Source organism: Mixophyes fleayi, chromosome 11, assembly GCF_038048845.1.
Source record: "Mixophyes fleayi isolate aMixFle1 chromosome 11, aMixFle1.hap1, whole genome shotgun sequence".
NCBI classification, from domain to species: domain Eukaryota; kingdom Metazoa; phylum Chordata; class Amphibia; order Anura; family Limnodynastidae; genus Mixophyes; species Mixophyes fleayi.
This window is the reverse complement of record NC_134412.1, coordinates 63,911,242-63,926,192: the sequence shown is the minus strand read 5'-3', so window position 1 is coordinate 63,926,192 and position 14,951 is coordinate 63,911,242. Positions and strand designations below refer to the sequence as shown.

At 40.8% G+C, this 14,951-nt stretch overlaps 1 protein-coding gene across 2 annotated transcripts in view; it reads right to left on the bottom strand.

Moving 5' to 3' along the window:
• BCO2 (beta-carotene oxygenase 2) overlaps window positions 1–14,951 on the bottom strand; it is a 70,371-nt gene that overhangs the window by 24,164 nt on the left and 31,256 nt on the right. For both annotated transcript variants that reach the window (XM_075191112.1, XM_075191113.1), the window contains exons 4-7: window positions 12,764–12,879; window positions 11,123–11,225; window positions 9,739–9,867; window positions 865–1,025 (exon numbers count right to left, since the gene is read on the bottom strand). In XM_075191112.1, the coding sequence (XP_075047213.1) occupies window positions 865–1,025; window positions 9,739–9,867; window positions 11,123–11,225; window positions 12,764–12,879 (509 nt within the window). The remainder of the gene's footprint in view (window positions 1–864; window positions 1,026–9,738; window positions 9,868–11,122; window positions 11,226–12,763; window positions 12,880–14,951) is intronic.

Sequence of the window (14,951 nt, the reverse complement as noted above, 5' to 3'; positions counted from 1 at the left end):
TATATTTTAGGGATAGATTACTTACTTTGAAAGCCCTGTGTCATTCTGGAAAGCAATCTGCCCTGAAATTGAGAGAGCCAATTTCCAAATGTGGGGGTAACAGCAATGTGAAAAAGGTTTAAATCTGCTGCCTTACCTTGTCAAATAATGAATTCTTGGAGAGACCTGTACAGGTTAGGATGTGCCATCTTTCTCAAAGTGTACTCCTCTCACACCAAGTCTTAAACTAGTAAGCTAGTGACTCTGATTTTATTTCCTATTTTATCTCTGAAACTTATTTGTGCAACTTATTTTGTATGTCTTGTTATTAACTGTTTTGTACTTAAGCCTTTGAAACATTTTTCATATTAAATACATTTAATCTAGCATATTCTCTGTGATTCTTTGTGAATTTACGAAGTCAAGTGAGGCTCATGCTACATGTGTATGTGATTTAAGTGTGTAATATTAATAAGTGGTTTTGGTGAATGTAAGGACTCCATAATAAATCTTTTGTGGTGGTAGAAAAGGTGTATCCATTGGGCCAGCTGTTTTAGATTGCTGTATCTGAGACAGGCTGGACATTTGTGAAACACATTCTGCTTTGTGAAGAGTCAAATTCATCAAGAACAACAAAACACAGATAAAGAGGATCGCAAGTGAGGGCCCCTACAATTCAGCTAAGGGGAGTGAGAGATACATTTTTACAGTCATTTTCTACAAATATGAAATTAGCATTTAAGATGGACAGTTGATGTACACTGTGCATTTGACCTAAATTAAGGAACCATTTGAGGGTCAGTAATTTCCAGGTACATTATAACCTGGAATGCTTCCTAGAGATGATCTACAAAAGCCAGCTCTGTCCTATAAGAGCAGCCTTACCTCTCCTGTATGTTTATTAGCCACATGGAATACTGTGTCATATCTTGGATCCCAACTCAAGCAGTCAGATACAGGCACTCCCCTTATGTTGCTAGTAATCACTTTCAATATATTCATTTTTATTGGCTGTTCTATAAACACAATGAAGTTTTCTGTCATCCCTAAGAAAAATAGAAAATGAAAATAATTTGAAATCATAAGCAAAAAGTGTTGTTACTATACATTTTATGTAGATCAAAAAGTAAGACAGAGGACAGTATGAGGACGACATAGGCGTTCACTTGAAGCTATCATATTGAAAGTAATGATTCATGCTCTAGTAAGTATAAAAGTGAGAAAATCCTATCCACAGTATGCAACATAAATAACATAGAGAGTCACTAACCCTAACACTTTTGTGATGGAGCACAACTACAATTGCACCTAATTGTCTGGGTTCATGCACTCATCAGACATGTCTCTTTCCATAGTTGCCTGCAAACTCTCATTTTTATAGATCTTGCGTACTTATGTCTAGCATATGACAGCAAGGAATGCCTATTCCATGTGGTGGTAACCGTTAACACAATGGCAAGAATTCCGACAGATAGGACACCCACAAAGAAAAAACGAATTTAGTAAAAACCGATGTAAATATAACCAGACTTACCTGAAAACCGACTGTGCACATCACCGATGGGAGCAGCATGCTGACCGCAACTTATTCCGATTCAACAGCTTTTCGGCAGTAAACTCTGATTCATGTATGAATGTTCATTTAAAGCGTCAATGTCGGGTTAAGTGTTTAAGTGTTTAAACACTTAACCCATGTTTAAACTTTAAGTCACCTAAGGTAACAGTGGTGTTAATGAACTCTACTGTGGCAGTACTCTACTGAGTAGAGACTCTACTCAGCCTCATCCTCACACTCATCAGTGTATACATCATCCTCACACATTATTAATTCATCACTGCTGGATTCCACCGTTACAGAAGTCTCAGTATTTTGATGTAATTGCCGGAAAGACCTTCCTCGTGGAACTTGAAGTTCATTTTTATGAACATCATCTTTTCCACATTTTGAGGAAGTAGCCTTGAACGCCGATCACTGACAAGGTTCCCGGTTGTGCTATAAACTCTTTCCGAGTACACACTGGAGGGTGGGCAGCTTAGGCAGTGCAAAGCGAGTTGGTACATGGGTCTCCAAATTCCCTTTTTTTCCTCCCAGTATGTAAAGGGACTGTCTGATGTGTCTATTTCTATGCTGCCATTAAAATAATCCTCCACCATCCTTTGGATGTTGATAGTAGAATCAGGTGGAGATACAGCAGAAGTATCACGTTTTTTGGTCAATTTTTTTAGACCAGACCAGATGTCAAAATTTGGTGCAGAGTCATCTGCATCATCCCTGGGTCTCTTGGGAAAGCGAAGTTTTTTCCTAGCAGCATTTGAGTGAGAAACTGAAGGAGGAGATGCTGTATTGTCACGTAACACTTGAGCTGTCATATTGATCATGAGGAGCTCCTTGCATCTCTTCAGATCTGGGTCAGTTGGAAACAAAGAGAAGACATAGGTTTTAAACCGAGGATCAAGCACAGTCGCCAAAATGTAGTGATCCGATTTCAAGATTTTGATAACTCTTGGATCCTGGAGAAGCAAATAAAATACTTGACTACAAGTCTGACATACTTAGCCGAATTGCTTTGTTTAATCTCCTCCTTCAGTTTCTCAAGCTGCTTTTCCAAAAGTCTAATTAAGGGAATAACTTGACTCAAAGCTTGCAGTGTCTGAACTCACTTCACAGGTGACTACTTCAAATGGTTTCAGCACCTTGCACAACACGGAAAGTATTCTCCACTGCGCTTGACTAAAATACATCCCCCCTCCTTTCCCAATGTCATAGCTTGTGGAGTAAGCTTGGATGGATTTTCCCTGTTCCTCCATCCGCAGAAGCATATACAGGGTGGAATTCCAACTTGTTACCACCTCTTGCTTCAATTGGTGGCAAGGCAAATTAAATTGCTCTTGCAGCTGCTGCAATCTCCTACATGCCGGAAATGTCCAGATATTTTATGGGCCACAGACAGCATCTCCTGCACGTGCCTGTCATTTTTTAAAAAGCTCTGCATCCTCAAGTTTATTGTGTGAGCAAAACAGGAAATGTGATGGAATTCACCCAGCTGTATTGCTCTCACAATATTGGTGGCGTTATCAGAAATGACATATCCTGAGGAGAGTCCAAGCGGGATAAGCCATGTTGCAATGACATCCCTTAGTTTTTGTAACAGATTGTCAGCTGTATGCCTCTTAGTGAAGCCGGTGATACACAGAGTAGCCTGCCTCTGACAAATATTACATACTTGGGTACATGCTGCTGCTGTTCCTGCTGGTGAAGGCCAATCACCAACCCAGTGGGCTGTCACCAGGGCCGGATTTACCGCTAGGCAACCTAGGCACCTGCCTAGGGCCTAGCGGCTCTCAGGGGCCCAGATGGGGCGGGACAGGAAGAAGGAAAAATAAATGGGGGGGGGGGGGGTCGGGTGCTGCGAGTCTGGGGATGGGCTGCTTCAGCTTAGCTACCTTCCCAGGTCACTCTGACATCACAGGGTCATGTGGCAGCGGTCACATGGTACACAGTGTTAGGCGGGCTGCGCTGGTTCTCTATGGTAGTCAAGTGTGCAGGAGCTGCAGCTGTCCCTGGAGTCACAGATAAAGGTAAGATGAAGGGGTACTGTGATGGAGAGCTAGTGTATGTGAGATTGAAGCTGCAGTGTAGGAGGGGGGTATGCATGAAAGTGCTGGGCACAGAGAGGGGGCATGTATGAAAGTGCTGGGCACAGAGAGCGGGCATGTATGAAAGTGCTGGGCACAGAGAGGGGGCATGTGTGAAGGTGCTGGGCACAGAGAGGGGGCACGTGGGGAAGGTGCTGGGCACAGAGAGGGGGCATGTGTGAAGGTGCTGAGCAGAGAGGGTGCGAAGGTGCTGGGCAGAGAGGGGGCATATGTGAAGGTGATGGGCACAGAAAGGGCATGTGTGAAGGTGCTGGCCAGAGAGGGGGCATGTGTGAAAGTGCTGGGCACAGAGAGGGGGCATGTGTGAAGGTGCTGGGCATGGAGAGGGGACTTGTGTGAAGGTGCTGGGCACGGAGAGGGGGCATGTGCGAAGGTGCTGGCCAGAGAGGGGGCATGTGTGAAGGTGCTGAGCAGAGAGGGTGCGAAGGTGCTGGGCAAATAGGGGCCATGTGTGAAGGTGCTGGGCAGAGAGGGGGCATGTGTGAAGGTGCTGAGCAGAGAGGGGGCGAAGGTGCTGGGCACAGAAAGAGCATGTGTGAAGGTGCTGGCAGAGTAGGGGCATGTGTAAAGGTGCTTGGCACAGAAAAGGCTTGTGTGAAGGTGCTGGGCAGAGAGGGCACAGTGTGATGAGTGGGACAGTAATGAGGGGCCGCATGGTGATGCAGGAGGAGCAGTGTGATGTGCGGCGGCACATAGCTTACCCTTCTACTTAACTATAGGAGTATATGCCACGCTAAAATATAGTGCTATGGATTGTTTCAGGGGGGTCTCCAAACCAATATCTTGCCTAGGGCCCCATGAGGTCTAAATCCATCTCTGGCTGTCACAGTCATATAATATTTAGTTTGCCCTGTTCCGCTTGTCCAAATATCTGTGGTTAGGTGTACAGTGGGTAGAATGGTATTTTGCAGCCCAATAATAACATTTTTACGAACCTTCTGGTAGAGGTGAGGAATAGCTTTTCTATTGAAATGGTGTTGTAATGGAATTTAGTAATGGGGACAGAAGACCTCAAGTAACTGTCTAAAACCAGCTGCATTAATAGTGAATATTGGACGCAAATATAATACAAGCATAGTCGCCATGGTGTCTGTGATCCGCTTTGCGACTGGGTGACAGCTTTCATACTTCCTTCCTCTTGTAAAGGATTGTTTAACAGTCAATTGTTGTAAACTATTAGTAGTTTTCTTCTTGGTCTGCTTCTGGGAAGAAGATTCACCCCCAGCAGCAGTAAAAGCAGCAGCAGTGGGACTAACGCTAAAGAATTCTTTTGAGGAATCCAGGATAGTGGAGGAGTCATCTAGCCTTAGCAACTTGGATGCAGGGTTAACTCCGATCGCTACTGAGAATATTGATGACGGTATTGTGGGTGTAGATTGCAGGCGTCAAGATGTAGGTGAGAGAAGGGTCCTAGCTGATGATGGACTGCTTGTTATTTTTTTACCATAACTTTCTGATTTTTCCAACACCTTGCTATGAATTTGCGTCAAATGGCGTAACATGGATGAGGTTCCTAGATGCTTAAGGTCCCTCCTTCGTCTGACTGTGGTTTTACAAACACTACAAATGGCTAGACAACTGTGGCAGGATTTGTGTAGAAATAATTCCACACATAAGAAGTGTTTTTTTTGGTTTTATGTCCAGGCATGACAATGGCCTTCTTCTTATCACATGCCAGAACTGCTTCCACTGGTGCAGGACTTACACAAACAACATCATCCTCATCCACATCCTCAGTAGCGCCCTCGTAAGCTACACAAATATCCCCCTCATCTTGTTGCAATTCCAAAGTGGCATCCTCAATTGGTGTATTACCGGCTACACTCGGGCTGTTCAGGCACACATCACCAGAAATGCTGAAAGGGGCCTTCTTTATGGTTACACAATCAGAATGGTCACGATTACACATAGCACTCGTGGATGGACTCTCCTCAGGGATTGGTGTCATTTCTGAATCTGAGCGTACATTTTCCTCTAATGCCTTACTGTTTTCTTCCACCTCGGCTTTTACACGTAAAAGTATTTGTGCACCACTTTTGGAGTCCGAATTACTTGGTCATGAGTGACCTTACAAGAAGCTGCCTCAGTATCAATTTTAGATTTCGCACTCATAGAGAAAGGCGAAGGCCTCATTCTTTCTTTGCCACTGCGTCTGTAGAATGGCATGTTGGTAATTATTTTTTTCCGGCAGATAACTTTTCATGGATTGCAGCAATTTTTTTCTTCACCACGATAAAAGGTGTGTTTTTTTATGTTATTTTCCCTGACTTAAAAAGACTATGTACTTTTACATAGGCTTTACCAGATGACGTACAGGGATTACTATCATCAGGACTGGTGGCAGCAGCTTCTTGCTGCTCCTGCTTTTCTGTGTACTGCTGTGAATCCACTTGGATAACACCGTACACTTTTTGGTGCAAATTCAGAAGAATAGCTTGCAAGGACTATTATATTTGTATTTCAGCAATGACAATTTGCAATGGAGCTCTTGTCTTTGGGTGTATATAACACCCTACACTTTTTGGTTTAAATTCAGAAGAAAAGCCTGCAAGGACTAGTATATTTGTATTTCAGCAATGACAATTTGCAATGGAGCTCTTGTCTTTGGGTGTATATAACACCCTACACTTTTTGGTTTAAATTCAGAAGAAAAGCCTGCAAGGACTAGTATATTTGTATTTCAGCAATGACAATTAGCAATGGAGCTCTTGTCTTTGGGTGTATATAACACCCTACACTTTCTGGTGCAAATTCAGAAGAAAAGCCTGCAAGGACTAATATATTTGTATTTCAGCAATGAAAATTAGCAATAGAGCTTTTCTTTAACACTGCTACCACCCTCCTCTTTCAATTCTCTAAGTTTGCCTGCCCAACTGCTCTACACTCTATCCTACCCCTTCTGTATCCCTCTCTTAAATGGCGCTAGATCGCCGTGGAGGGCGGTATTTATAGATTCCAAACTCACTAGATCCGAGATCCGACGACGTCACAATGACATTTTGCCTAGTTTTGGGATCCAAAAAGCTCTAAAGTAAGGATCCCGTAAGTTCGGGTGTGATCGGGTTTCCGAGGGACCAAGCCTGAGCATCTCTAGCTAGAACCATTGAGCTAATGAGGGTGAAGCCTGAATTTAAGAGTTTGTACATCCTTTCTTTTTTCATGCTATTTTTCAGATAACTCTGTTAAGCTTTAAATATTGCATATATGTGAGTATACACCATAGTATGTCCAAACTGTGTTTGCACTAGCAATAAATACTTTACCTCAATGTTGGACCTTTATCTGTATTCACAGATATCTCTTTTTGATAATTAATTAGTGATAGTTATGATATGTCCTTGTATCTGTCTGTTCCCGTAGAGTATTACTGCATGATGACCTCCGGTGTTAGATGATAGTTAGGTTCTATTTTTACCAGGTTTTATAATTTTACAGTTTTACATTTACTTACAATTTATCTTAATTAAGATAATAAATTCATCACAGAGATTACACATGGTAGATGTATATATTCTCCCCTCTTAAAACATGCATGTTATCTTTGCTGTTTGTATTATTATTATTAACTTTAATTTATAGGGTGACCAATGAGGTCTGCAGTGCTGTATAGAGGGAAAACAACAAGACAGTACATGGTATAACAGTATAATACAGTAAACAAATTACACTACAACTCTCAACACATCTACTGGAGTGCCCATTAGCGTGGGCACAACTAGCAGGTTTAAAGCAACTGAAAGAGGTGCAAAGACAATAGGGGAATGGACTCAAATGGGCTGGGAAGCAAAGGAGAAGGTGCACAGTGTAGCTGGTGATCAAAAGTTATAGTTAATGAAGAACATGAGGAAAGCTGGCCCTACTAACTAGAGCTTACAATCTAAAGGGAAAGAGGCACACAAATGGTTTTCCCTTGTGGGTGATCCAATGTAAGGTGATATGAGGGCAACAAGCAAGAGTGGGATAAATGGAGGATGAAAGAGATGAGGTATACTACATGTTGAAATGGAGATGAGAAATGATCAGTGAGTGGATAAGAGTTTTGGTGGTATCCTGGGAGAGGAAGGATCTGATACAGGCGATGTTGCAAAGCTGGAAGCGACAGGACTGGCAAGAGATTGAATGTGAGGGGCGAAAGAGAGGGAGGAGGTAAAAATAACACCCAGGCAGTGGAGTTGGGGAATAGAGTAGATAGTGGTGCTGTCAACAGTAATAGAGAGGTCAGGAGGGGAGTAGACTCTTGATGGAGGGAAGACAATGAGTTCAGTTCTTCCCATGTTAAGTTTGAAAAAGTGTAAGGACATCCAGAAGGAGATGACAGAGAGGTAACTGGACACACGAGAAAGGAGGGAAGGGGAGAAATCAGGAGATGAGAGGTAGAGTTGTGTGTTGTCGGCATAGAAGTTTTACTGGAGGCCTCAGGAACTGATAGGTTCACCCAGGTAGGAGGTGCAAAGAGAAAAGAGCAGAGGGCTAAGGACAGAACCCAGTGGGGCTCTTACAGGAAGGATGGATGGGGGGGGAAGACCAGAGGTAGAATCAGAGACTTAGTGGTTGCCAAGGTAGGAGGCGAACCATGAAAGTATGGTGTTAGAAAGCCAATGATTTTAAGGGTGTGGAGTAGAAGAGGGTGATCCATGGTGTCAAATGCTACAAGGTGGTCCAGGAGGATAAGGAGGGAGAAGGGGCCTATTGATATGGTCGAGAGAAGATTGTTGGTGATTTTGTCAAGGCAGTTTCTATATAGTGAAGGGGCGGAATCCAGGTTGGAGAGGATCAAGGAGTGAGTTGTCAGGGAGGTAGCTGCTGACACTGTTGTAGACAAGCTGCTCAAGTATTTTGGAGACTAAGGGGAGACGAGAAATGGTGCGGTAGTTGGATAGTAAGATAGCGGACAAAATGTTTTGGTTTTTTTAAGAATGGATGAGACAATAGCATGTTTGAAGGACGAGGGGAAAATGTCAGTCCAGAGTGACAGATTGAAGAAGTGAGCTAGGTGGGAGCAGGTAGTGGGGGAGAGGAAGCAAAGTAGGTGAGAGGGGATTGGATAAAGTTTGAAGGTGGAGAAGATAATATAAGAGAATGGATTTAGTCACCCATAGTGAGGCGGAAGGAGTACAAGAAGTGGTGGCTGGACGGAGAGGAAAGTGGAGTGGTAAGGGTGACAGAAGAGTGATGGGAGGAGGAGATTTCATGTCTGATGGCCTCAATTTTGGAAGTGAAAAAGTCAGTGGCAGTAAAGTAGGATGGGAGGGTAGGAGGGGTGGGGAGTGTGTCGAAAGTGGCGAGAAGTTGGCAGGGATTGGAGGACTGTGAAAAGATGAGAGGCTTGATTAAGGATTGTTTATGGAGAGCACATAACTGTAGGATGAGAGGATGAACTTGATAAACTTGAAAAGAAAGAAATCTGCCAAGGAACAAGATTTCCTCCAGTGATGTTCGACGGTATGTGTGCATATTTGAAGGAAGCAGGTAAATTTGGAGTGCCAATGTTGGGGTTCAGAGCTGTGAAGGTGAACAGAAGATGTGGGGGCAGCAGTCAAGAGTGGTAATGAGGCTGTGGTTTTTGCTGCTTGTTGGGGCAGGACAGGTTGGATAGAGGAAATAGTAGGATCAAATGCATCAAGATTGTGTAGAAAGTAGAAGAGATGGATAGAGGAGGATGAAAGAGAGGGCTCATGGGAGATAACATGAAAGGATAGAAGGATGCCCAATTCACCGCTTGGACGTTTATCAGGTCTGACAGATTGAGTTAAAGAGAGGCCTATATAGGAGAGAGAGCAGTGGGGGAAGCAGTATTGGTGGGGGAAAAAACAGACTTCTGTGATGACAAGAAGGTCAAAAGAATCAGAGGTGAAGGATAGAGGGCAATTTGCTGTGGATGGACCTGGAATTTCAGAGAGCACAGGAGAAAGGGAAAGAGAGAGAAGTGAAGAGTTATGGAAAAGTTGTAAAATGTAATTTAAAATAAGTTAGTAAACTGAAAGTAATGCAGAGGTACAGGTATATTTTACGGTTATAACACAAATTATGTATAATGTGTATATAGCCACTGCAATCAGTAAGCCTTATTGTACAATATGATCACATTAGTAAGACACTTACCAAAACTATGATAATAAGATGGGTTCCATTTGTCCTTTGCTGGTATGGAGCAGATTACTTGTGCACCCTGAAGTGTGTCTTCATCCTCTGATTCCTGCACAGGGACCTTAATAATGTTGTAAAATATTCCTGTACAGACATACATGAGCAGAATGGAATTAACATTTTGTCATATGTACACTCGTACAAAACTTACCGAATTTCCATTTTAATAATCAAACAATAAAGTTGACCTATTACCCACACAAAGTGGAAACAATTTTCTGGGCTGCACATATAGTCAGCCATCCAGCCTATCAGTTCAATATATCGATAGATAGATAGATAGATAGATAGATAGATAGATAGATAGATAGATAGATAGATAGATAGACAGACATAGATAGATAGACATAGCTTTATAGATATATGGATAAATAGATGGATGGATAGATAGAGAGAGAGTATTATATACAAAAGAGAGAATATTGTTTTGACAGTGTTATTAATAAAAGTGAAAGTCATATTTTACATGTAAAATCTTATGAAATAAAAGCTCTGGGAATCTTCTTTCCTGCAGTAGTCCAAATGGAAATGACAAATATGTCATGTGAATAGATGGCCGCTACTTCTTGAAATATAGGCACAATGCTAATGAATGAATTACAATCAGCATTTTGATGCACACACCAAAAAAATTTAAGTATGCCCAACAATGCAAAGACTCCTTGTGTGCAAGTGATGGGTCGGCATTATTAAGTATCTCCTATATTGAGATGCCAAATACCATAAGTACAATGATTGAAAGGAATCACAATATGCATTAACTATGGTACAAATGTATAATTTTATACCATAACAAATTCTTACATCAAGGCTCATAGAAGGGACAGGAATGTGTGTCACTGGTACATACCCCACTGTAAAAAGGCTCTTAAAATATTTGGCTATTTAGAAAAAAGAATTGCTGTTAAACAGAAAGAATATTTTGTTATTTATTTTGATTGCATGAACCCCAAATATGTGTGATTGATGCAAGATATTACAGTCACATGCTCTAGGAACAACAGTGTATTTTACTTTGATGCTCATGATTTGTACTATATGTGTAGGAAAGTAAAATATATTCATATTGTTAGTAAGATGCACATACAAAGTACATGAGATGAGAATGGAAAATGTGGCCAGTAATTTTGAAACAAAAGGATATTGTTTGCATCATACAGATAAGATAAGTATGGTGCCCACAGGATTAGAATATAGTATCTAAAGCAGATAGGATAACAATAAAAGTGATTAATTATATGTATTACAATGTGTTCATTGGTTGATATTTTAAATCTTTGTAACTGTTGTTTTCGCCTCAATCTTACGGGCAGTTTATGTAAAAAAGACAACCTCTTACCTTGTTTCCCATAGGAATTTCCCATGTTATATGCAGTCCCAATAGAATCATAATGAGGATGAGCTGTCGCCCCATTCACAGCAATATAATTGCTCCAGTCAACCTGCAATTATAATTATAACAACAGCCATCAAACAAGGCAGAGGTTATTTTGACTATTTTAGAAACTGATTGACAATTTTAAGCCAATGAATTTTCCACTTTAAGATGTTTTTAATTTACTGTTTTGCACTTGCAACTTTTACTAGGTACAGCGCTGTATTTTCCCGCCTTCTTTCTTTGATTTTCCTCAAATCCATTAAATCATCTAGGAAGAGGTGTTTATTTTTCATGCTTTTAGATGTGACATAGCTCAGCTTTGCACTGTTACAAGAATTATATACCCAGAAAAGAGTAGGTTTTTTTTAGTATAAGGGAACAAAAAATAAAGAGCTAGATGATATAAATGGTGAATGCTAAAAAGTTGCTGGAGGGCAGGGGCGGGCTGGCCCGGGGGGCAGCGGGGCAACGGCCCCCTGGGCCGCTGGGTCAGACAGCTATTAGGGCCGGGGGGTAGGCCGGCCGGCCGCCCCCCTGATGCAAAATACATAATTTCCCCCCGCTGATATCAGATGTGGCCGCCTGTCTGCCCCCCGGCCATCCCTCTCCCAGCCCGCGCCTGCTGGAGGGCATGTAAAAATCAATATATTAACGTCATCTGAAGGTCAGTAGATTGCAAGCTCGCTAATTAGCAGTGTCCTCCCTACCCTTTGCTTTCATGTTACATTGTGTCTGCATTGTATGCCCCTCTTTCATGCATGCTCTGATTACCCCATTGTCCGGCGCTTCACTGTGCTACCCTGCCAACCATTATTAATAATGATAATAATAATCATCATTATCACTATCAAAGGTGAACACACTCTTTTAACATTTACCCAGTGGCGGAACTACCATTGGTGCAGCAAGTGCAGTGCACCAAAGCCTATGGAGATAATGGGGCCCAATGCACTGGGGAACTAACAATCTGTGAACCCCAGTTCCCTCCTCCCTGCACCGGGGCCCACAGCTCGCTAGTTCCTCCTCTGCATTCACTATATGTGGTATATGCAAATATCATACGTAATATATTATTGCACTGTATTGTACTGTACATGTATGGAAATCAGATGAGTAAAATGTATGTATGTTGTAAGTAAGAAGCACATACAAAGCACATGAGATGAGCATGTTAGAAGATAGCAGCACATGGAAAGTGTGCACAATAATTCTGAAATTAAAGGATATTGCTTGCATTATACACACATGAATGGTCTTTAGAGGATTAGAACACTGTATCTAAAGCTGACTACAGACAGGATAAAACTTAATAGCATAAGTGGTTAGTCATATTTGATTAAAATACATTTGGCAATTATTAAAGTTGGGTGATTTGGTAACATGTCTTCATTAGCTCAGTGTATTATAATAATAAATGCCACTAGAGATTCCTAGTATCAATTCATATTTATTTGGGCTTTAAGAATGTGGCAAATATTATAAAATATTAATATGAATCTCGAACTTCAGTGAATCAATTTATTTGTCTGCTGACATAATCTTCCATTTTTAAACATACTACTGGTTTTTCAATGAAAATTTTATATGAAAAAAAAAAATCACCTTTTCTTCAGTTTCTAACATCTCTGGATCCACTTTATGCATCAGGTTTGTCTCTGTGCTAACATAATAATCCTTTTTGTATTTCATGATGTTAATATTTCCATTGTCAGTTGGTCCTAAAATAACAATGAAATATTCAGTAAATATTTAAACTTTAATGGAAACTATACCAAACAAAATAAGCTAAATTATATCAATTAAAAAAAAATTCATTTTTGCTGTGGATTTTTTATGTTTTGCTATTGTGTTATGTTACAATCTTTTCATAAGTTTCAATGACACATTATGTATGAAGCTGCAATTTTATTATTTGCAAATATGCCGCTGCTCTTCAGATGACTTGATTTTTGGTAAATGCTATGACATTGGCTTGTGCCAAGTCTGAATTTCCACCTATAACTATAACACCCTTCTTATGGCTGGTCACAACATACAGCATTTTCTGCTCAGCATGTCATGCACCATAGAAATAGCCTCATGGAAATAATGAGATGATCTAATTTAATATGGTCATATAGCAATAATGGTGACAAATCTTATAATACATCTTTGCAAACCCTCCTGACCGAGTGAACACAGAAATAATTTATCTAGCAGCTGTAGGACTCACCCATTGAGGAAGAATGCAGATCAGATTAGGGTTACGGGCACGGGCATAACATTCAATCGCCGGAGCCCCTGACAAATATGGAGGAGGGACAACCATGGGTATAACAGATGGCACACCCCTATTCACCCCTCCATTTTGTCTGAATATGTTGTCTGTACTTTCCTACCCCTGGTCTTTGTAAGTGATATAATATATTGTTGTTATAATATCTTGTAACTCAGTAAGCACACATGGATGAAGAGTACTAACAGAGGAATTCACTGTAGTAAGATCCACATTTGGTGACATTGGAGGATATTTATAGAAACTGGTGCACAGGAAAAATATACTAATGCTCATAGCAACCAATCAGATTCTAACTGTTACTGAATTATTATTAACATAAATATATAACTGCAAACATACTGAACAGCATTATACAGTTTTTTCTACTGTGGTTTACAAAATTAAAGGAAAAGGTTGGTTGGTGTTTTTACAGTCAGTACTTAATTTTGTAACTAGATAGAAAAAGGATTTCAGCACTGTTGCACAGTGGTTAGCATTGCTGCCTCACAGCTCTGGGGTCATGTGTTTGATTTCTACCATGGCCCTGTCTGTGTGAAATTTGTATTTTTCTCCATGTGTTTGCGTGGGTTTCCTCTTGGTCCATGCAATAGCAGCTGAGTGCACCCAAGATTTCTGCCTGACACAATGTAAAGTGTTTAGAGTCCTATTGGAAGAAAATCACTATATAGATGAAGCATTATTATTATTATTATTATTATTATTATTATTATTATTATTATTATTATAAAAAAAGGAATTCAAAAACTTATGACATATGCTGGCTTCTAGCCATGGTAAACCCTGACCACAACACTTTTTTTAGTGCGCCAGTTGTCATAAATCATATCTTTTCATAAGCATAATTTCATATCTCTCACCTGTCCTAATTTAGGTCGAACAGTTCCACAAGTTAGGAAAGTTGAGAGATGGGTGACATGCACACCTACCACTGGTGCATGTGACATTAGAGATATAATTTTTGGGGAGAAAGGAGTGTTAGGCGGCAGTGTAGTACTTTAAAAGTGGTAGGCACTCCTCTGTGGAACATACCATGCCCACATCCCATGTGACATGACCACGCCCACCCCTAACCTGTCTGTGTCCCAGATTCACGAACCTAAATGTTGCGGGGGAGGGGGGAGGGGTGCAAGTGCTTTCCAATGCCCCTAACTGTGAATCCTACTAAACTGAATTCCTCTTGTAATTCCTATTGACAACCCACTGTCACTGGACCTGATTTATAAGGAAACGCAAAACGAACCTTTTGTGTGCTTTTTTAAAAATGCACTGTATTAGATTTTCTAATCTTCTCTTTAAATAATAATTGAGATGAGCAGGCTTTCAAAATATAATATTTCTATTCTTTATTTAAAGATATTATGCATAGATACAGCCATACTGGACGAAGCAGACATACGCCCTGTGTCTCAAAGGCCAATTGACAATCTATATTTGATTAAGTCATTCTTTTATAGAAAATGTTACTCGTCATTGCTTAAAACACACCTTTCCAGCTTACATCACTGCTGACAC